Source organism: Triticum dicoccoides, chromosome 6A (genome assembly GCF_002162155.2).
Source record: "Triticum dicoccoides isolate Atlit2015 ecotype Zavitan chromosome 6A, WEW_v2.0, whole genome shotgun sequence".
Lineage (NCBI taxonomy): Eukaryota > Viridiplantae > Streptophyta > Magnoliopsida > Poales > Poaceae > Triticum > Triticum dicoccoides.
Window position 1 is genome coordinate 304,286,198 of NC_041390.1, and position 23,252 is coordinate 304,309,449.

A 23,252-nucleotide genomic window follows, 5' to 3' on the forward strand; every position below is an offset into this window, starting at 1 on the left:
AAAATATGAGGAGCCCTGCACCAATCTGTTCCAGAAGAGTCAGTAACACGACCTGCAGAACCTCATGGAAGATCTAGTAGCCGCAAGCAGATGCTGAAGTCCTGCAGCTGAAGAGGTCGGCTCAATGTGACTGTCCTTGCCGCATTAGGTGCAATGAGGACGAGGGCAGCTTGCACCTTGTGGAAGCCAGTAGAAGAGACGGAGCACTAAAGCGGGAACCATCCGGTGCGACAACGGTGTAGCAGGTGAACGGGCAATGATCACTGAGGGCACCTCCAACATACCTGGAGGCAGGCGGAGCAGCGGTGGTGTGACCTGGAGGTAGCCTAGGCATCGATATGCCGGCGGCGGCGGCGACACACCCTAGGAGGCGGCAACGGCGGCCTGAGATGGTGGAGCTTCGAGGAGGACAGGTGGCTTCGATCTAAGAGGCTTGGACTAGGAGCACGGTGCCCAGATGGGATTGTGACGGGAACTTCAATCTGGACACGGGCTTCGAGTTTGATGAGGTCGCGCTGTGGGCGGATGTGGAGATCGGCTCAGTCCAAGCGAGGAGGTTGCAATCAGGGGTTGGGAAAGCAGAAAATCGGGCAAAATAGACAAAACGAAACCGAGGTCGATCGAGAGAGGTGAGACTGGAAAATTTCCGCCATGGGAAAAATCCCCTAAGGGCCTCTTTGATTCACAGGATTCTCAAAATGCAGGAATAGAGTGTCATATTCCTCTTGTATCCTACAGGATTACAAAACTACAGGAATTTGGCTGGAAGAGTGTTTGATAGCACAGGAAAAACAAAGGAATTCTACCATGAGGTTTGAGTGGATGGAAAATTTCCTCCAAAATTTTGTACAAATGAATCGTATGGAAAAATTCCTAAGGGTTCCAATCCTGTGAATCAAACAGGTACTGTAGGAAAAAATCGTAAGGATCCAGATCCTACAGGATTACAAAACTACAGGAATTTGGCTGGAAGAGTGTTTGATAGCACAGGAAAAACAAAGGAATTCTACCATGAGGTTTGAGTGGATGGAAATTTTCCTCCAAAATGTAGTACAAGTGAATCCTATGGAAAAACTCCTAAGGGTTCCAATCCTGTGAATCAAACAGGCACTGTAGGAAAAAATCGCAAGGATCCAGATCCTCCGAAACCTTGGCTCATGATACCATACTAGAGCAACTTCACTGTATTGCACAGCCCAAGGGGCAAATATATAGGACAAGAGACTTGGAGTACAAGTAAGGAAATCTAGACTAATACGAATACTTACGGATACTCCTTAACAGCGTTAACGGCATTATGATGCAAGAAAGCATGCTATTTATCTCCACTGTAAGGAGCAATTTTACTGTTTTGAATAGCACAACGGGGCAAATATATAGTACAAGAGACTTGAAGTACTCCTTAATAACAATAACGGCATTATGATACAAGAAAGCATAACATTTATCTTCACATCTTTCTGTAGCTATATACAACTGGATTTGGGGCAACTGAAAGTTAAAAATGATTTTAGTTGGCACGGAGGTGAAGAGAGTGACCCATCTGCTGTGCGTCTTGATGTTCTCCATGCTGAGGTATTTATTGGACTCAAACTAAATTGTTTAGTTTCCTCACCTAGGTTATTTATTCTCCTGCTTCAATAACATGCAAATAGATAAATGGAATCAACATGGCGGTTGGAGTCAATGGCACTCTCGGGAAGTGTATGATTCGAGAGGGTCATGGCATCAATGTAGGAGTGCGGCGTAGTCTGAGGGATGTTTTCCGAAAGGTCCCAATGCTCTCCATGAAAGTTCAGGTGATTAATTTGTTTTTCGTATAAAGTTTGGCTTGTTATCTCTTGCTTATTTGATCGCCATAGTTTTGTACTTTAGATCTGACATCTTGTTTTCTGGCCTGATTTTTATAGTGCAATCCTATTTGACACTGTATGCATGCTCTTGCTCTATTTATTTGTGCTCTTCACTCAATACTTGAAAAGTTAAACTAAAGCTCAAAGATAGTTCAGATGCTGAGTTTCCATCTCCAGAATACTTTTGTTATCTGTTGGATGCCAAAGTGACAATGATAAAGAAGGTACCAGAAGGTACCGGCAGCAATGGTTACTTGCTCAGCTTTATGTTGGCAGATGCATCAATGGAGAATATTTTATGAACTGTCCACCCCTATGTGGTTATAGCTGAAATCCAATATGTTTTTGTAATTCTATGTTCTTTTTTCTGCAGATAGGATTACTGCATGCTGTTATGTCGGATAAAGAATACAACGTCATCACAAGTTGTATTTCGACAAATCTATCGGAGACACCCAATCTTCCCCCCAGTTTCCGTGAAAACGTAAACCGGACAAAAGAGTCAATACGCCTACTTGCGGATAAAGTTAACCTTAATAACCATTTGATGCTTTCACGTACTGTTGTCATCATGACTGTGAATGTCCACTATGCTTTGCTAGAACTTTGCAATGGTCCAGATGCCGAGTCACCCCTCGCGGAACTTGCTGTGAGTATCCTTTAAGAGTTACGCGACTTGTCTTGTAGGGGAAAGAATCAATGAGATTGTTTATCACTGGTCCTGTAAATATTTCATATTATGTGTCCCGCACATTTTTAATGCCTGTTCAAGCTTTTATGCAATGTATTTTTTAACCCTGATAGCATGTTGGTTACTGTCATACATTTCTTTTTCTGCAGCTAGAAGGTTTATGGGTTTCTTACAGGACAACTTCACTGTTTGAGATGGATCTATATTTGTCTATACTTAAACTTTCGATTCGTGATATCCGCCCAGATACAAAGTCTGAGATGCGCTTGATGCTTGGATCTTATTCAGAGACTTCTAAGCTGAACACACCAGACCCTTCATCAGATGGGGGGGTTTCTAACCTAACCATGCTGATACTAGATTATCGATGGCGTTCTTCCTTCAAATCGTTTGTTATAAGAGTCCAACAGCCTCGCATACTTGTTGTCCTGGATTTTCTGCTTCCAGTAGTTGAGTATTTTGTGCCTTCCATAGGTACAATAACAGGCAGAGAGGAAAGTCTGGACCCAAAAAATGACCCTCTTATGACCTCAAATGACATTGTACTTTGTGGGCCTGTTTTCTTACAGAGAGAGAATGTTATTCAACTCTCTCCTGAGAGGCAACTAATAGTTGATGGTTGCGATATTGATGAGTTTACTTATGATGGCTGTGGAGGCACCGTATCATTATGTGAAGAGCTTGACAAGAAGGGGCAGTTACACTCTGAGACTATAATCATTGTTGGGCGGGGTAAAAAGCTAAGATTCAAAAATGTCAAAATTGAGGTGCATGCTCAGTGAACTTGTGATTTGCTTAATTTTCTTCCTTTAACATAACTCTTATGGTTTTGAATGATGTCCTAATTTTTGACTCATACCATTGCTATGTACCCTAACTTCATACTTTTTTGTATGTATACAAGAATGGTGCATTACTGAGGAAGTGTGTTTACTTGAACACTGGAAGCAGCTATTCAATCTCTGCTGAAGATGGTGTTGAGGTTTCAGTGTTGGAAACTTCTTTTAATAACGATGAAGACAATCGTTTCCAAAGTGAAGAATACAATAGACAATTCAATGCACTTCAGCCTGCTGCTGGTTCACCTTCAAACCAAATGTTGAATTTTACATTTGAAGCGCAGGTATGAGTACACTGACTTTAGAAGTTATATCAATTCCCTGGCAAACATGCACCATTGTGCATTCAATTGGGTCCGTCTGTTAGTTAAATGCTACTTTAAGTCTTATACTTTTGGATTTGCTATTAACCGTTAGCCGTTTTTGTGCATACCACTGAGACTCTTTAGCAATCCATATGCTGGTATCTCAAAAGTGATAGACGTACGTGTATCAGTGGCAGTCTGAAGAGCTGCATGCTAAAAGCAATCCCATTTCTAGAAGTTCTGGTTACAGTTAGATGGTTTAAGAGGTTTGGTAATGGCCCACGCTAGAGGCCGATCCTGGAGCAACAGTGCTTCTCGTCCTGGAGCAACAGGTACATTAGTTTTGTTTGCCGGATGTTCGCTCCCAGGGAACTCGTCTTCCATCTGGATCTTGTTAGATGGCAGGTTGCTTCCTCCAGAGAATGAGTGTGGAAGAAATTGGAGCACTGCTATTTGGTAATAGAGCATGAGGTGAAGGCAGGGTTTCTAGGCATGGCAGGCACACGTGACCAGTCTTGACCGTGAATTCCTTGGCTACTAGCCCCAGACTTGGCGCATGATGAGGCTTCCTGTGCAGGACGTTGCAGGATGCTGGTCATCAAGTGAATGTTGGTGGCCATGGCACTGCAAAATCTCAATTACAATTTGAAGTGCTATCTGTACTTAATCTTTTATTCCCTCTTGAATACACATGAGATCTGTGTATCATTGCATTACTGACAGTTTAAAACTACAACCATACACACCAGCGACAGCAAGGTGAGACTTCGACCAAAGCAAATAAACTACTAGACAGCCTTGGTAGACAGTAGCCTCAAGCGCGCTAATCTCCTAGCTGCTGCCAAAATTCAGAGATGTCCTTCCTCCAGTATTTGCTTAAGGATCAGCTGCACATTAGGTTAGTCTCCATTGAGTACACAATCATTCCTATGTTACCACATCATCCAAGTACCCATCATGATCAAATTGTGTTAGTATTAATCCGAGGCGCATAGTAGATCATCCGAGGACCAAGCAATCACACGAGCACGACACCGAGATTTGTTAACGAGGTTCACCATGGTGGCTACATCCCTGGGTCCTGACTATGGGCGCTCCTCTCCATGACACCGCTACAATACCGCACCCCGGCCGCCCGGGCCCCAGCACACGACGCCGGCTCCCCTGCGTGTGTGTGCTATTATGTTGGCATAGGTTACATCTTGTGTCTACCTTCTCATTATATAAGAGTCCTAAGATACAGGTGTCCTATTCGAACATGTCTTTGTACCCTTATGTACACAAAGTCCAAATTCAAATCCAATTGTAACCTACCTTGTACAAACATTCAACACAATTTTAACAAACTCCACCTTGACGAATATTCTTCATCACCTTGGGTTCATCCATGCGTCGAACCTCCGTGTACATTGGACTTGAGATTATATCATGCTCAGGTCACTACGCTCTCCTGAATCCACCTGTTCTCCACCAAGCACTTAATCTTTCACATTTACATATTTGCTTCATAAAGCTCTCAAGCTTCCTAATCATCAAATTGTTTTTCCTTAAACCATTAACAGGAATAACAACATGTATTCCTATCTTGAAACAGGCTTCACCCCGCTTTATAGATTACAGGTCCAAGTGCAGGAAAAGTAAAGATAACTGCTGGGGCAACAGCACAAACATGCCCTAAAAGAAAAGAGGAAAAAACCCACCAAGTGTCCGGTAGATCAGTGACTATGAGGCATAGGAAGAAGTTGTCCTCTCAGTCATCGCGTCCAACATGCCGCCAAGCCGGTCCCGGTCCCACTGTCTAGAGAGTGGGTGCCAGTGCTGCAGAAAGGCTAGAAATTTGAAAATAGAATCAGTGGCCCGCCGTAAGAAAACACACTCAACATGGTACATGGTACATATATGCATGAAACCCCTCATCCAACATGGTAATACGAAATGGTATAATAAGCCTAATATATATCTAACGTCCACCAACTGTCATGTTCAGGAGATGCATCTTCGACCAGAGGTCCAGGATTCAGTGTGTGCACATTTTCTTTAACTCATAACAGTGGTAGTTTGCCAGTGATCTATTGAGTTGGGGGCATACAGATTCCTTGTGGTATGATTTCTTGATGGTGCACATTTTTATTTGGGAATGTGCAGGTTGTCTCGCCAGAATTTACTTTTTATGACAGTTCAAAGTTAACAATGGATGATTCCTTGCACATCGAGAAGCTTCTTCGTGCCAAGATGGATTTCAGTTTCATGTTTGTCTTTTCTCTCTAGTTCCACTACTAAACCATTTTTTTCGTTTATGTCACTGTAGACCTACTAGTTTGTCTCCTTACTGATATAAACTCTTACATGTAAACAGGTATGCTTCAAAAGAAAAAGACATATGGGCTCGATCGGGCGTTAAAGACCTGACAATAGAAGCTGGTTCCGGTCTTCTTGTTCTTGAGCCAGTAGATTTTTCCTGGAAATATACTTCAGTCAGTGAAAAGACAAACATAATATTGACATCTTCAGAAATATGCATCCATCTTTCTCTCGGTGTTGCTTCTCTCATGCTCAAACTGCAAAATCAGACCCTTGCAGCTTTGCAGTTTGGCAATATTAACCCACTGGTCTCTTGCACCAACTTTAAGCGAGTTTGGGCGTCACCAGAAGGTACTTGTGTGTTAGTTCATTTAGTTTTTGTTGCAAGACACATTAGTGTTTTTTTTTGTTTCTTTTTGTTCAACTGGTTACACCCCCTGTTAATTTAATTGATCAATCATATATTGTAGGTGATCTACCTGGTTACAATCTCACCTTCTGGAGGCCACAAACTCCTTCGAATTATGTTATTTTGGGTGATTGTGTGTCCTCAAGGTAATTTTCCCTCTGAGAACTGCCACCTGGTGACAATATTTTTCTGTTGTGAAGTGTGCGCTGGGTATTAGTAGCACTGTACCAGCAACTTTGATAGTCATATCAGTCTGTGCGCTCAGTGACCCAGATAAACACTAGGATTGGCATGCGACTGAATGCAGCTACTTTCTAGAGTTCTTGCTTGTCCAACAATCGGCTATATCTGGATTGGTAGTACATCCAGAATCAGTGCCATTCAGATCATTCTTCCGCTGTGAAATGTAGGTCTGATGCAGAGTATCATGCCATTGGTCTGAAATAGAGCCACCGCACAGTCCGGCAGTGCATTCTTTGGCGCAAGAACAGACAAGTCTGGTTGGTCCAGAAGGTTTCGTTCGAGGCACAGGCGCCGATCGGCCAGTCTGGTCGGTCGGACCAGATAGTCTTGTCGGCCCAGAAGGTCGAGGCCGACATACAGGCACTCACGGGACTGTTCGGTAGTGCAAAATTTGCCCTGCTCCTCCTCCTTCTCTTCTTTGAATCTCTGCTCCTCGCTTGGGACTTGGCCTGCCTTCCTTTCTTCTCCATGGTGCATGCCTTCGTACCTAACCATGCATATCATTTCGGCTTGTAGTAGCCATGTCTCATCCAAATGAATCAGGAGTTCAAGTAGGAGTGAAGTCACCTCGGTTTCAATGGCATGTTGTCATACCCGTGCATGTAGCTGCACCAGGCTTAGTTGTCATGGGCTGTGGCCCAATTGGTCTTGGGCGTGTGCTGGCGCTGGAGATGATAAAAGAATCAGCGACACCAGAAGGGAGGCATCAATCAGAACAGAACAGGCCCACTTCTTCTTCCTCGGCTCACTCCTCCCCCTCGTGGCCAGACGAGTATATCTCCCCCATGTATCCTCTCTTGCTCTTCTATCCTTGATCTATGCTTCTCCCATCCTTTAGTTATCTTCTCTGGATTATATCCCCTCAGTGATCCTAGGTTTGATGAATTTGATTCATACACCCGGGACACTTGTATCAACCTATTTGTGCTGTTCGGTATCAATTTGTTACGTCCCGACTCAGGGTTGTGACAAACGTGCGCGAGATCTTGTAACCGGTCCACTTGGAGCTTGAGGGCTTTGGATCCATGGCGGTACCCATGGGGTGCTCCGCATCAAATTTCCATCTTGAAGTTATTCTTGTCATCGAGCTACTCCAGACTAGATTCCTGTGAGGGGGCCTCTTATGAACACATTGCTTCTTAGGATCACTTGCACTTGGCAACTTGAGCACATTTGCTAACTCTTTTTTTTTGAAGTGTATTAGTTCATGTTGGTCATCCAAGATAATGTCTTCAAAGATTGTCCTCAAGCTGAGTGTGGCAACGAATTGATGGATGAGTTAATCATTCCAGTCTTGTTGCATATGCTCATGAGGTGATAATTCCAACCATGTAGCAATCCACATGAAGTGAATTCCTCAATGGATTGGCACTACTAGCGCCCTTCATCTCTGTTAGATCCGAGCCAAGTCTTATGCTCACCACAAGCTGGCGTAGCCCCTACCACATGACCTTTTGTAGTACGAGCGTGCCCTATCTGAAAGTTCTAGGCTTGTAGTGACTAATCACGCAATTTTGAAACCAAATATGGGCTTTGAAGTGCAGTTCTTGAAGATTTGTACGAATAAATGTGAAATTGGATAGATGGATTACTCATTGACCAGAGGAATTGAATGGAGGAGGTCAGTTTCCTTGCTCGCCCTAACTTGGCGGAGCAATTGTGACGGGGGCGACCGATGGAGAAGAATGCCGGTTCCAGCGAGGATTCCAACGAGGCGATGGGCCAGAAAGGAGCATGGAGAGGGTCGAAATCTACGACAGGGGCGAAAGAGCTTGAGCAGTATGGGCATGAAGGAGTGTGGGATTAAACCCTAAACTAGTGTACGGGTAGCTAAATGAGTTTAGTTCACGCTATGTCCGGTAGCACAAAGTAACTTCAGTGCTGAAGTACTAGGCAAAGACTTGGCGAAAATTTCACTGAGTCGTTGGGCACTTCTAGGGCTGACGTCACCCAGTGAGATAGGAGTTTTAGATTCGAATTCCGTGCTTTATCACATTCATAATCCGGTAGTTCTTGATATTATGAGTTTTAGATTTGAATTTCCGTGCTTTATCAAATTCCAAATTTGTAATCCGGTAGTTCCTGGTAGGAATGCTATGTACTTCCTCTGTAAAGAAATATAAAAGTGTTTAGAACAGTAGTTCTCAGTGCAACAAAGATATTCAAATTTTCAACTTCTTTTGGTAGTTCCGTGATAAATATTGCGAGTCGAGCTGTCGGGGTATTAACTTGTGGATTAACCAAGATTAGTTAGGATTGGTTGCGACTGATTGTTAGCTAATGGTTGACTACAATGTGTTATAAATACTATACTACTCCCTCTGTTCCTAAATATTTGTCTTTTTAGATATTTCAAATGGACTACCACATACGGATGTATATAGACATATTTTAGAGTGTAAATTCACTCATTTTGCTCCGTATGTAGTCACTTGTTGAAATCTCTAGAAAGACAAATATTTAGCAACGGAGGGAGTAGACACTAATATAACAATACCTGCTGCCATACATGACCATTTACCCCTTACAGCAAGTGGCCTTGGCCTTCACGTCCCCACGAAGCAATGGCGCCAACAACCTGAAAGACAAAGCGGCAAAGGAAGACAATGTTGACAAATAAAAAAAGAATTTCAGCATATCATCAGCGATGAATGAATACAAAACAGTCGCATCATCCAAGTGCAACATTACAACATATAATTAATTAGAATAAATGCATCACACAAACGGCAACATTCCAACATATAATTAAGTGGTCTTGGGGCAAGTGCATATACACTTCAACACCCCCTCTCACATGTGACATGGGAAGTCAACACATGAACAGTCTCGTTGCTCTCCCTGGTCGCTCCGCCCGTAGGCTTAGCGTGCTTCACTCGTGTTGCTCTGCCTCGTCCGTCAGCTTGCCACTCCGCCCCGCCAGCTCCGGCACCGCTAGGCCGCTGCTCGCCCGCCCTTCTTCTCAGCCAACCGCCTCCACGATCTGGTGTCAGGGCCGCGTGCCGCTGCTCTGGGCATTGACTTGGTGTGGAATGGTTGTAGATTGGCGCCTCTGTTCTTTTTCTTTTTGGGCTTCGGCTACTATTTTGGGCGTTGAGTACTCTTGGGTTTTCGACTGATAGCTTCCCACATGCCCAAGTCTTATGTAAATATTACGCCCCATGGGCTATGCAATAGAGATAAGTTGCATCCATAACAACAACAACAAAGCCGTAAGATCTCGAAACCTAGTCATGGGTGTTAGGAAATATGCAACTTGTATTCCCATCAGGAACATAGTAAGAAGTGGTAAGATTCTCGACTAGCAACAGAAAGAGGAGTACCATCAACAGTGAGTACATGGACAGGAAAATCAAGTGATCTAAGAGAGGACAAATTGGATGAATGAGAAGACATGTGAAAAGAAGCTCTGGAGTCCAGAACCCATAAGGATGTACCCTGACTGTGTGGAGGGTGGTTGCTCAATGCGGGAAGTATCAGTTACAGAACCAGCTGTACCCGTCAAAGAAGAGCCTGAAGCGGCAAGCAGACGCTCAAGTATCAGAATATCCTGCTCAGTCCAGGTGGAGGCTGAAGATGTCGAAGTAGAAGTCCCCGAAGCTGATCTCCGCCGCCTTACGCATGTGTCGCTTCTTCTGGAAGCACTGATACTCAACATGACCATCCTGTTTACAGTAGTCACAGTGAGGACGAGAGCGACCCTGACTACCAGTAGGAGTGGGCAAGAGCGACGGAGCACTGGAGTGGGGAGTAGTCGGTGCAGCATGCGGTACAGCAGAAGCTCGAGTAGCAAGCACATAGGGAACCTCGAGTAAACCAGCACCACGTAAGCGAGTCTCCTCAGCACGAATCTCAGAAAGCGCCTCCATGAGAGAAATACGGCCATGAGCAAACAACTGAGCGCGCCTGGGCTCAAACTCCTTGCGGAGCCGAGACAAGAACTCGTAGACACGATGGAACTCCAAATCAGCCTGCACAGCCTGGCAACATTGGCAAGTACGACAACGAGCAATGCGGAGAGAATCAAGCTAACGCCAGAGAGCAGAACTCTGTGCATAGAAATCATCAACAGTGGAGTCACTCTGCTGAAGAGCATGCTCCTGGCAAACCATAGACAAGTATAAGGCATCACCAGAAGGCTGATAACGCTGGGTCCACATCTCAAATACAGTAGGGAGGCCCAGGAGCTCAGAGGCAAACTAAGGCAGAACACTAGCACTGAGAACAGCGGCGGCATGAGCATCATCATCAAGCCACCGAGTGTAAGTAGACAGAGCCTCATGATAAGTGTGAAGAGCGTCCTCATAAACCAAACCCTGCTCATCATAAGCACGAACAACAGCGTCATCAGCAAGCTTAGCCGCATCCTTCGCAGCCTGATTAGCATCTGCAGCAAGAACCGATGGCGTCGGCGGAGTAGGGGCCACAAGAGGAACTGGGCGTCGTGGACAGGCGACCTCGCGAGAAAGAACGCCCCAGAGACGAATGGCACGCATATGAATGCGCATGAAGCCGACGAACTCGATGTAGTTGGTACCATCAAAGATCACCAAACGACGAGGAACTGCAACGTAGCCTGGCGATGTAGACATTGTGCCCTTCCTTTTTTTAAAGCACCAACAAGCACTGACGCGAGTACCAGAGGATCCCAATGAGAACCGCAGAGAGCCGGCGCTAGCAACAGGAGACGGCTACAGAAAACCAGCGGTAGCGGCGATGAAAAGCAGCACGCACTCGGGAGACACCAACAGATCGGGGCAAGCCCGTTTGACCAGGACAGGACGAGCACGCACGCGGATGGAAATGCTCCTGCATTCGTGCTTGGCTCGATCGAAAGAACGGCGGGAGGGTAGCTGTCTGCGCGATCCGAGCGGGACGGCAGCGGTCTTCGCGATCGGGATGGGCGGATGGATTGATCCTTGGAAGGAGCAGGCTGAGCGTTGACCTACAGGAGATTGGAGCGGACGTGGAGAGTCGGCGGCAAGAGATAAACAACGGTGGCTACAGAGGAGAGTGGCGACGCGGGTTGGATCAATAGCATGAGTTACAGCGTGCAAAAAATTAACCTAGCTCTAATACCATGTTAGGAAATATGCAACTTGTATTCCCATGGGGCCATAGGCAAGTATATATACATGTACAGTTGCAGGAAATATGCAGAAACCCCCTTATACAATGGGGTAAATACAAAAGGCTACATGGCTATATATATAGTACTCTAACAATGGGCACGTGAGAAGGCCATGGCTAGTTCTTTGATGATATTTCAGTCCTTCAAGTCTCTCTTTATGGAACCCTCCCATATCAAGTTTGGCCTACCCCAGGCCTCTCTTGACATTATCAGCATGCCTTAATCTTCCACTATGAAGCCTTCCGTTGTATATGTCCAAACCATCTCAGATGATGTTAGACAAGCTTCTTTTCAATTGATGCTACCTCAACTCTATTATATCATCATTCTGGACCCGTTCCTTTCTTGTGTGGCCGCATATCCATCTCAGCATGTGCATTATGTGTCGCACATCACAGGTCGAATAGCCTCCTATAGAGCCTGCCTTTTAGCTTTTGTGACACTCTTGTCACAGAGGACGCCAAAGCTTGATGCTAGTTTATCCATATGGCTTCGATTCATGGCTCACATCTTCATCAATATCACCATCCTTCTGCAACATAGACCCTAAATGTTGAAAGGTGTCCTTCTGAGTTACCACCTGCCCATCAAGGCTAACCTCCTCGTGCTTAGTAGTACTGAAACTGCACCTCATGTACTCAGTCTTAGTTCTACTAAGCTTAAAACCTTTTGATTGTAAAGTTTGTATAAATAAACTTCAAAAGATTGTATAAATGATACATTCCGTGGCCTTGGCCAACAACATGTTGAGTGTGTCAATCAGCAACACAAACAATATCACGAAAAGCGGGTCGCCTCGCCGGAGGCCCTTGTGGTGCCAAACCGGCGGCCCTGGCTCACCATTGATGGCAATCCACTCATGGAAGCGTGGGCCAAAGCCAACCCTAGCAGTACCTCGTAGAGAAACGCCCAAGACAGCTAGTCGCGCGAGGCTCCCCCAACTGGTGCAAGTATCAACATGAAGTTATCATTGATGCAACGTTTCGAGATGAATGTGCACTGGTTCCCCTCGACCAACGCCCCCAATCTCGGCGACAACTTGGTGGCCAGGATTTTGGCTACGGGCTTCACGAAGATGTGAATTAGGCTAATCCGTCGGGCCGACCGGCCGAGCCGTCTGGCCTCTTGGGCAGCAGGATTAGGAGGGCCTGATTCAGACCCTCAAACACCCGCGCCCACAGAAGAGTGCAACTTGGCGAAAGCATCCATGACATCGTCCTTCACGGTTGATGTAGGGTGGAACCCTATACGGCCGATCTTTCATGAAAGAAGTGGATCCCGTGATGAACACGAAGAACACAAAGGGGAAAACATGAAGGGAACACAAAAGAAACCCTCAGACCAACGAGATTAGTTCACACATGTGCTAGATCCATGAACACAAAGGGAGATACCAGATCTAAAGTCAACAAGGGACGATACACGGTAACCGGTTCTTCTCCAAAGGAGGTCTTGATGGGGCCACCCAAAAGGGGGTCTTGAATCCAAGGGGATCTTCTCCGAAGAGGGGCCGCGGTCTCTCTCATGGAGTAGATCTGTAATGGATGAGCAAAGCTCTTTCTCTAATGAGATACTACTTTGCTAACCCTAAAACGTAGGTAGGAGAAGAGTATATATAGTCAAGGTGGGCGAAGGGGTACACGGGCCTCGGGCCCTTTCACTGTGCGCAGACAGGGGAGGTCGGACGTCCGGGCGTCGGGCCGGATGTCCGGGCTTTCACGAGGGGCCGGATGTCCGGGTTGGGGTGGCCGGTTGTCCGGGCTGAAGTGGTTCAGCTTCGGTTATGTTCTATGACGGGAGTCGGATTTCCGGGCAGTGGCCGGATGTCCGTGGCCGGGGCCGGATGTCCGGGTCTTGTAGCTTCGGCCGCTGGACCGTTGTTGTAGTTCTCCAGTGGTCGGATGTCCGGGGCTGGGGCCGGATGTCCGGGCCCTGGAGCTGCCTTCTCCTTTCGTTGGTTCTCTTCATCCGTGGACTTGGCGGCTTGTCTGTCTTCACGTGCATCTTCAGGAGGGTCCTCTTGGTACCTAATCATGCACAACATCTCGGACTTAGGTACTAGCCATGTCTCGAGAGGATCATATGTAATATTACTAAGGAGAGAAGTCATCTCGGTCTCGAGAGCTCTAGCTCTAGCTCGAGTCATAGGTCCTCTTGGCACTTCGTGAGACGATGGTAGGTCCATGGGGATGACCGTAGGATGCTCCGCATCATCTCCCCTCCCTTGGGAAAGATCCGACCTCGGATCGAAATCTTCATCATCATGGTAGGGAGAGAGATCTTTGACGTTGAAGATATCGCTCACGGAGTACTTGTTGCGTGGAATGTCGATCTTGTAGGCGTTGTTGTTGTAGCGTTCAAGCACCTTGAAGGGTCTATCCGCTCGTGGTCGATGTTTGGACTTGTGTTCGTGGGGGAAGCAGTCCTTGCAGAGGTGTAGCCACACAAGATCTCCAATGTTGAACACCATGGGGTGCTTGTTGATGTTGAGCTTGGTCGCAAGTCGTTGTACTTGGCGCTCAATGGTGTGCCTTGTACCTTCATGCATCTTCTTAAGATAGTTGACTCGGGCACTCGCGTCCATATTCGTGCGCTCTTGTAGTGGTAGAGGGAGAATGTCCAATGGTGACAATGGGTTGAAACCGTAAACGACCTCAAAGGGGGACTCGCCGGTAATTGAGTGTCTTGTGTGGTTGTAGGCGTACTCGGCGATAGTAGACACTCCTCCCACTCCTTGATGTTCTTCTTGATTAGCACGCGAAGTAGAGCGGAGAGTGTGCGGTTGTTCACCTCCGTTTGGCCGTCGGTTTGTGGATGGTACGCCGTGGAGAAGAGTAGCTTGATTCCGAGCTGGGTGCATAGGGTCTTCCAAAAGTAACTCAAGAACTCGACGTCGCGGTCCGAGACAATCGCCTTTGGCACTCCATGTAGTCGTAAGATTTCTCTACAAAAGAGATTGGCAACATGTGCCATCTTAGAGAATCGGTCCACAACACCAAATACCGCATCCTTTCCATTTCTAGTTCTAGGCAATCCAAGTACAAAATCCATGCTAATATCTTCCCATGGTTGATATGGAATTGGGGGAGGCATTTAAAGGCCATGAGATTGAGCTTTAGACTTAGCTTTGCGACATGTAGAGCATCGGTTGGTGAAGCGGTTGACGTCGCGGAACATCTTGGGCCAATAATAGTTCTTGGAGAGCGTAGCGAATGTCTTGTCGCGTCCAAAATGTTCCATTAGTCCCCCTCCATGAGATTTCTGCAAAAGCAACAAACGAAGAGAAGACTCGGGGATGCAAAGTTTGTTAGCTCTCATAAGATATCCATCTTTGATGTAATAACGATCCCAAGAGGTATGCGTCGAATACTTGGCATAAGGAATATCAAAAGTAGGATCATGCGCATACAAGTCTTTTATGTGCTCAAAGCCAATGACATCCAATTCAAGTTGAGTAACAAGCATGCATATGCGGGAAAGAGCGTCCACCACAACATTTTTCTTACCTTTAATGTACTTGATGACATAAGGAAAAGACTCAATGAATTCACTCCATTTAGCATGACGCTTGTTCAACTTAGTTTGACCCTTAAGGTATTTAAGCGTTTCATAATTGGTATGAATGACAAATTCATGAGGGCGAAGATAATGTTCCCATTCATGCAAAACTCACACTAAAGCATATAACTCTTTGTCATAGATGGGGTAATGGAGTTGCGTTCTGGAAAGTTCCTCACTAAAATAAGCTATGGGGCGCTTCTCTTGCGTTAACACACCTCCTATGCCATTACCACTAGCATCACAATGAATTTCAAAGGGTTTGTCAAAGTTGGGTAATGCAAGCACAGGAGCATGAGTAAGCAAATTTTTAAGCTCATTGAATGCGGTACCTTGGGATGGTCCCCAAACAAAGGGTGCATTCTTCTTGCTCAAAGCATGCAAAGGTGAAGCAATGGTACTAAAGTCCTTCACAAATCTGCGGTAGAAACCGGCTAAACCAAGGAAGCTACGCACTTGATGCAAGTTGGTTGGTTGTGGCCAAGTTTTAATAGCATTGATCTTAGAGTCATCAATATGAACACCCTTAGGGGATACAACAAAACCCAAGAAAACGAGCTTATCAACGCCAAAAAGGCATTTTTCCATGTTAGCATAGAGACGCTCTTTTTGAAGAGTTTGCAAAACGGTTTGAGCATGGGTGACATGATCTTTGACAGATTTGCTATAAACAAGGATATCGTTGAAGTAGACCACAACAAACTCACCAATGTAAGGATGAAACACATAATTCATAAGACGCATGAAAGTACCCAGTGCTTCCGATAAACCCATAGGCATGACTAAACACTCATACAAACCAAACTTTTTTTTGAAAGCGATTTTCCATTCATCACCCTCTTGTATGCGGAAAAAATAGTGGCACCACTAAGTTCATCAAGCATATCATCAAGGCGTGGAATGGGGTACCTATATCGAACGGTGATAGCATTGATAGGTTTACAATCGGAACACATGCGAAAGCTACCGTCTTTTTTTGGCACAAGAACGGAAAAAATAGTGGCACCACTAAGTTCATCAAGCATATCATCAAGGCATGGAGTGGGGTACCTATATCGAATGGTGATAGCATTGATAGGTTTACAATCGGAACACATGCGAAAGCTACCGTCTCTTTTTGGCACAAGAATGACCGGAACGGCACAAGGACTCAAACTTTCCCGTACATGTCCATGGTCTATGAGATGTTTGACTTGCCTTTGTATTTCTTTGGTTTCTTTGGGGTTGATGCGGTAGGGAGCTTTGTTTGGAAGTGGTGCTCCGGGGATGAGGTCGATGCGGTGCTCGATGCCTCGTAGTGGAGGTAGACCCAGAGATAGCTCGTCGGGGAAAACATCTTGGAATTCTGCAAAAGAGAAGACAACACTAAAGGTAGAGTGTGAGAGGTGTTAGCTTTTGGTGCCTCGTCCTTGTACAAAAGGATATAGTGTATCACACTAGATGGGTTCTCACACACTTCTCTTATCTCACGTTTGATGGCAAATAGAACTAGGTTCATCTTTTCGCTCATTGTGGAGTCACTCAATTTGGGCTTGTGGCGCTCACTCTCTTTTTGGTGGTTCGCTATCTCACTATTCTCTCCACGATGGGTGGCTTGCTTGTCGGCGATCATTTGGCTTGGAGACATAGGGCGAAGTACGTACTCCTTTCCTTTCATCTTGAAGATGTAGTGGTTCGTTCGGCCGTTGTGGATGACACCTCTATCAAATTGCCATGGTCGTCTGAGAAGAAGGTGGCAAACGGTCATTGGAATGACATCACATTTCAAAGTGTCTTTGTAAGCTTCGATTTTGAAGGAGACTTGCACTCTATGCTCGACTTGGATAGTGCCGGAGTCGCTTAGCCATTGAACTTTGTAGGGGTGTGGGTGCTTCGTCTTGAGCAATTGGAGCTTGGAGCAAAGTTCTTCACTTGCTAAGTTATGGCAACTCCCTCCATCGATGATGACCTTGACGGACCTTCCATTGATGCCGGCCTTGGTATGAAAGATATGACATCTTAGGTCTTCTTCTTGTTGATGTTGGAGAGTCAAGACCTTTGAGACAATTAGAGCGGGGCTTGAATCTTTATCACAAAAGACTTGTTCCTCTTAATCATTCACTTGCCGGTGCATGGCGACTTGCTCAAGTGCTTCCGTTTTTCCTTCATTCATGGAGTCTTATGTACCATCGTCGTTGAGGATCATGGTTCGCTTGTTGGTACACTCAAAGGACTTGTGGCCTCGGCCTCCTCATGTGAAGCATTTGAAGGAACTTATCTTGACGGTCTCATTGGTTGGGGTTGATGACGATGAAGCTCTCGGCTTGAAGTTGCTTGTAGTAGGATGATGACTTGAAGTTGTCGAAGTTTTCTTAGAACTCGACTTGTCGTTGTTGCTTGTAGAAGGCTTGGTTGATGTAGAAGGTGTTGGAGTCGTTGAAAGCTTGGGTGTTGGAGAAACCATAGGACTTGGATGAGAACTTGGCATACTTGAAGTCATCTTGCACTTGACGTTCCGCCTTGGTAGCTTGATGCACTAGCTCGATGAGGTTTGAGTATGGTTGGAAGTCGGCGATCTTCTTGATAGGGTGATTGAGTCCATTCAAGAAACGTGCCATAGTTTGCTCATTATCTTCCGTGGCATTGGCTCGTATCATTGCAATCTTCATTTCCTTATAATATTCTTCGACGCTCTTGGTTCCTTGCTTGAGTAGTTGGAGTTTCTTGAAGAGGTCGCGATTGTAGTAGGTTGGCACGAAGCGTGCTCTCATGACATCCTTCATTTGTGCCCAAGTAGTGATGGGTGGTTCACCTTTTGCCTCTTGGCGCTCAATGACTTGTTCCCACCAAATGAGGATATAGTTTTGGAACTCAAGGGATGCCATCGCGATCTTCTTCTCTTCATCATAGTTGTGCAAGCGGAAGATTTTGCCGACCTTCAATGCCCATGAAAGGTACTCTTCGGGGTCATTGCTTCCATTGAACTTGGGCATGGTGAACTTTAGCTTGCCGTAGCGTTGCTCTTCATTGTGTTCGGGTCGTGGATGATGACGTCCTTGACGAGGAGGTGTGGTCTCTCACACCTTGCTCTTGTCGTGGAGGATTTCCAATGTCTTCTTGTGCTTGTTGAACTTAATGTTCTTGGCGAGCTTGTGGAGGAACTTGTCGAGCTTGACGTTGCACGCGAGCTTCTTCGTGAAGCGCTTCTTGATGTTCACGAGCTCGTCGGCCTCGGTTGGCTACGGCTCGACTTGATTCTCGGAGGGCTTGTTGCGCCTCAAGTGCTTGAGCTTCTCGCAATTGTTGTTCTTGACGTTGTGCCTCTGCATCTTGTACTTCTTGGTGTAGTCGCGCTCGCTCTTCCTCTTCGTGTCGGCGTTGGCGTTGCCGTTCTCGTGCTTGCGCAAAGGTAGCTTGGTTTTGACGATGTCGTTGTTCTTGAGAGTTGTTGTCGTGTAGAGGGTTGCGGTTGGCTTGACAATCTTGGCGCGCGGCACGACGAAGAGTATTTGATGTCGGTGTACTTGAGCCGAAGATGGTGTAGTCGGAGTGTCGACTTGAGCGGCTCCGTCTTGATGAGGATGAAGTGAAAGAAGAGCGGTTGAGCAGGATGAGCAAAGCTCTTTCTCTAATGAGCTACTACTTTGCTAACCCTAAAATGTAGGTAGGAGAAGAGTGTATATAGTCAAGGTGGGCGAAGGGTGCATGCGCCTCGGGCCCTTTCATTGTGCGCAGACAGGGGAGGTCGGACGTCCGGGCATCGGGCTGGATGTCCGGGCTTTCACGAGTGGCCGGATGTCCATGCTGAAGTGGTTCAGCTTCGGGTATGTTCTGTGACGGGCGCCGGATTTCCGGGCAGTGGCCGGATGTCCGGGCTGGAGCGGGGCCGGATGTCCAGGCCCTGGAGCTGCCTTCTTCTTTTTTCGTTGGTTCTCTTCATCCGTGGACTTGGCGGCTTGTCCGTCTTCACGTGCATCTTCGGGAGGGTCTTCTTGGTACCTAATCATGCACAACATCTCGGACTTAGGTAGTAGCCATGTCTCGAGAGGATCATATGTAATATCACTAAGGAGAGAAGTTACCTCGGTCTCGAGAGCTCTAGCTCTAGCTCGAGTCATAGGTCCTCTTGGCACTTCATGAGACGATGGTAGGTCCATAGGGATGACCATAGGATGCTCCGCATCAACGGTCCCCCAACAGGCCTGAAGGAACTCCGTCGTGAATTTGTCCAGTCTCGGCGCCGTCCCTAGCGGCATCCGACGCACCACCTCCCATACCTCCATAAAGGGGGCATCAAGGTTCGCTAAGTCTTGCGAGCGTGATCCTAGGACGTCTAAGGTTCAGCGAGGCTGCTCAGGAGGCCTTGGCCATGGGATGTAATACAAACAAGTTGCTCCTCTTAACAGTTGTGTGAAATGGAGGAGTTTAGTGATGTACCAGGCCAGGTTTTAGAAAATCAGATCGAGCATGGTCTGATAACCAAGCTATGTTAAGAACAGCTTTTTCAGTCCAGGAAGCCACTTAATATAAGTGGGGTTTCAAAACCTGGCAGTAACTACATGCAAGACTTGCCTACACCTTAAGATTATCATAAATGAGGGACATGTAGTTATAAATTCTACTTTGTTATTTCCATAATCCATTGTCTCAACTAGCAGTTACAATAAGGTTCATAATAACAATGCCCATTGACCTATTTCACCTTTTTTTTGTTAGTTCTATCCCTATTCTGTTTGGCAGAGAAGCTAAAGAAAAATGCATTAGTTTCTACTGTGTTCAAGACATAAAAAATGTTGAGTATAAAATATGCAATAGTATTTCAGTTCTGTGAGAAGTATGTCAGCAACCGTGACCGTCAGGAGGGAACAGCGAAGGAATAGGGGCTGTAATCACAGCAGGCTAGCTTTAGTATTCTAGTTCTGGGCCTTGGGCCGTGTGCGGTGTAATGGTCAGCGGGCCGTGGCCGCGCGAGCGGTGTGTACTTATAGACCAGGGTTCAGTCGAGCAAGACAGCGAATCTGTAACAGGATAGTCGCCCAGTCTAATTCTCCATTCCCCATTTCTTTCTTCTACCTCACGTAAACTCCATCTCTGTAATAAAATTCAAATTCAGAGTGGTTTATCTAGTGATTGTGATCCTTACCTAGTAAGGTCATCACAGTTGGTATCAGATTCGGGCGATCGGCGGCGGGGAGGTGAATTGGGCTTGTCGGCGCTTCGGTTGGGCTCTCCCGTAAAATCCCGGCTCGTCGACGGAGTTTGTGGAGGCGATGGGTCTGGTGCTTCGTTCCAGCACCGGCGGCGGAGAGCAATCAGGGCGGCGGAGATCATTCGGCAGCGGATCCAGGTACGCGCTCGGTTTCCCGGTGATTTTCAGCTGGGTGTAAAATTCCGAGGCGGCAACCAAATTGGCGCTGCAGTGGAGGCGTGGGAGATCGGTTGCAGAGGACAGGGCGCGTGCGGAGACGGTGAGCGGCGCCCGGTACTCGCTGACCTGGGCGGCGGTAGATCCAGGGGGCACCACGGCTCCTCCCAAGGCCAGTGTGCAGACAGAGTTGGTCCTAGGCTCCATGGAGGCATTTGAGACAAGGGTGATGCAGAGGCTGGAGGTGCTATCAGGTTTGGGAGACAAAATCGGCCGCATCGATGAATTGTTCACCAGGATAGAAGAATTGGATCAGAAGTTCAACACGCAGGTGGAACGCATCGATGTGATTCAGAGCAATGTCAATTTGACTATGAAATCCATTGGAGAGGTAAGGCAGGACTAGATGGCAGCAGCCCGTGATCAGTTACACAAACAGGCGTCACCCACAGTTTCAAAGGCATATTGGGGTCACCCCCGCAAATAACATCGCAACTGAGGAACCAAGCACCGATACCCAATGCGCCGCCAGTTCAGAACAAGTCCCAGCCCAATTTGGATAAGCAGAAGGAGGCGTTTGTGTCTGATTGTCAGGATCAACATCCGCGTAGACCGTGGATGCCCAAAATGGACTTCCCTCGTTTTGATGGCACTGACGTGCGAATTTGGCTCGATGGATGCGAAGCTTATTTCTCACTGTATGAAATTCCGGAGTTCTTCAGAGTCACATCAGCTTCCCTGCATTTGTATGGTGATGCGGCCAATTGGTTTCATGCGTATAAACTGACTCATCAGTGGCCTAATTGGCATGAGTTTCGCTCTGCTGTGATGTCAGAGTTTGATGTCAACGTGCATAGACACAAAATGAAAGAGTTGATGATGCTTAAACAGTCTGGGTCAGTGGCTGAGTACAAAAGAGAGTTTACGCAATTAACTTACCAGTTGCTGCTGTATGAAAACACAGTTAGTGACACATTCCTGGTAATTAGGTTTGTGTTGGGTCTGAGAGAGGAGTTGAGAGCTGCGGTGGAGATGCAAATACCAGCTACAATCAGCGAAGCTGCGATGTATGCTGGTATTCAGGAAGAGGTCTTGGCCAGAAGCAAACATCTTAAATGGACAAACCACAAAGCAATGGGTCCAAAAACTGATTACAAGGCTCAACCAATGGTGGTAGGAGATCTATGGAAAACTAGACAGCTCAAAGAATTCAGAAGGGCCAATGGGTTGTGTTGCAGTTGTGGGGACAAATACATGCCGGGCCATTTGTGCACTAAAACTGCACCTCAAGGGGCTGTTCAAGCAATGCAAGGGGCAGATCCTGACATCCTATCGGATGAGTTACTAGATGCTATTGTGGAACAAGAAACTGCTCTGGCAGACATGCAGATTTCAGTCAATGCACTATCAGAAGCTGATCATCCCCAGACTGTTAGGTTGAGAGCCCTGATTGGCAATCAGGTGGTGTTAATTTTACTTATAATTTTACTTGATTCTGGGAGCACTCATAGTTTCATTGATTCTCGAATATTATCTAGAGTTCAAGTCACTCCTCAGAAGTTGCAATCACCATGGCCAGTAAAAGTAGCAAATGGAGAGAGGCTGCAGTGTTCTGCGTTTGTGCCGGAAATGCATTGGTGGGTACAGGGGCATACCTCCAGTTATCCTCTGAAGGTATTGGACCTGGGAGGGTATGATATGATACTTGGTATGGACTGGTTGGAGCAATGGGGAGAAATGACTTGTCAGTGGAAGGAAAAATGGGTCAGATTTAACTATCAGGATCAACTCATTACTCTGCAAGGAATTACTAAAAGCGACAAACCCGGTTTACAAGAATTGTCAGTGGAACAGGCCATGAGATGGCATAGAGGGAATGACATTTGGGCCACTGCCTTGCTGGTCCCTGTTCATAACACTAAAAGCAACACAATCCATCCTGAAGTTCAAGTTGTCATTGATGAGTTTGCTGATGTGTTTAATGATCCAAAGTCTTTGCCTCCCACTAGACCCCTGGATCACGCTATCCATCTCATACCTGGAGCAACACCAGTGAATGTCAGGCCATATAGGTACTCTCCCTTGCAAAAGGATGAAATTGAGAAACAAGTGGCAGAAATGTTAGAAGCTGGCTTGATTACACCTAGTGTCAGTCCTTTTGCCTCTCCTGTGTTGCTAGTCAAGAAGAAGGATGGCACTTGGAGGTTTTGTGTGGATTACAGAAAGTTAAATTCCATTACTGTCAGAAGTAGGTTTCCAATGCCAATTGTGGATGAACTACTGGATGAACTTGCAGGCGCTAAATGGTTTACCAAGTTGGATTTAAAAGCTGGCTACCACCAGATCAGAATTTGGTTTAGCCACTGCATCTGGAACTTTTCAAGGAGTAATGAACTGGTGTTTTTCCAAAGGAAACAGGAAGTGTGTGGTCATTTTCATGGATGACATACTGGTGTTCAGTGAGTCCTGGAGGAACATGTCAACCACTTGAGAGAGGTGTTCCAAGTGTTGAGAGAAAATCAGTTCTATGCCAAACTCAGTAAGTGCACCTTTGCCCAGCAGAAACTGGAATATCTGG

General features: G+C 46.3%; 1 protein-coding gene across 1 annotated transcript in view; it reads left to right on the forward strand.

Annotated features, from left to right (window-relative positions):
• The window catches only part of LOC119316811, a 94,400-nt gene that overhangs the window by 44,783 nt on the left and 26,365 nt on the right, over nucleotides 1–23,252 (forward strand). Inside the window, exons 31-38 of the mRNA XM_037591201.1 lie at nucleotides 1,467–1,575; nucleotides 1,656–1,799; nucleotides 2,227–2,502; nucleotides 2,694–3,311; nucleotides 3,449–3,667; nucleotides 5,834–5,937; nucleotides 6,045–6,340; nucleotides 6,460–6,544. Coding sequence (XP_037447098.1) covers nucleotides 1,467–1,575; nucleotides 1,656–1,799; nucleotides 2,227–2,502; nucleotides 2,694–3,311; nucleotides 3,449–3,667; nucleotides 5,834–5,937; nucleotides 6,045–6,340; nucleotides 6,460–6,544 — 1,851 coding nt within the window. The remainder of the gene's footprint in view (nucleotides 1–1,466; nucleotides 1,576–1,655; nucleotides 1,800–2,226; nucleotides 2,503–2,693; nucleotides 3,312–3,448; nucleotides 3,668–5,833; nucleotides 5,938–6,044; nucleotides 6,341–6,459; nucleotides 6,545–23,252) is intronic.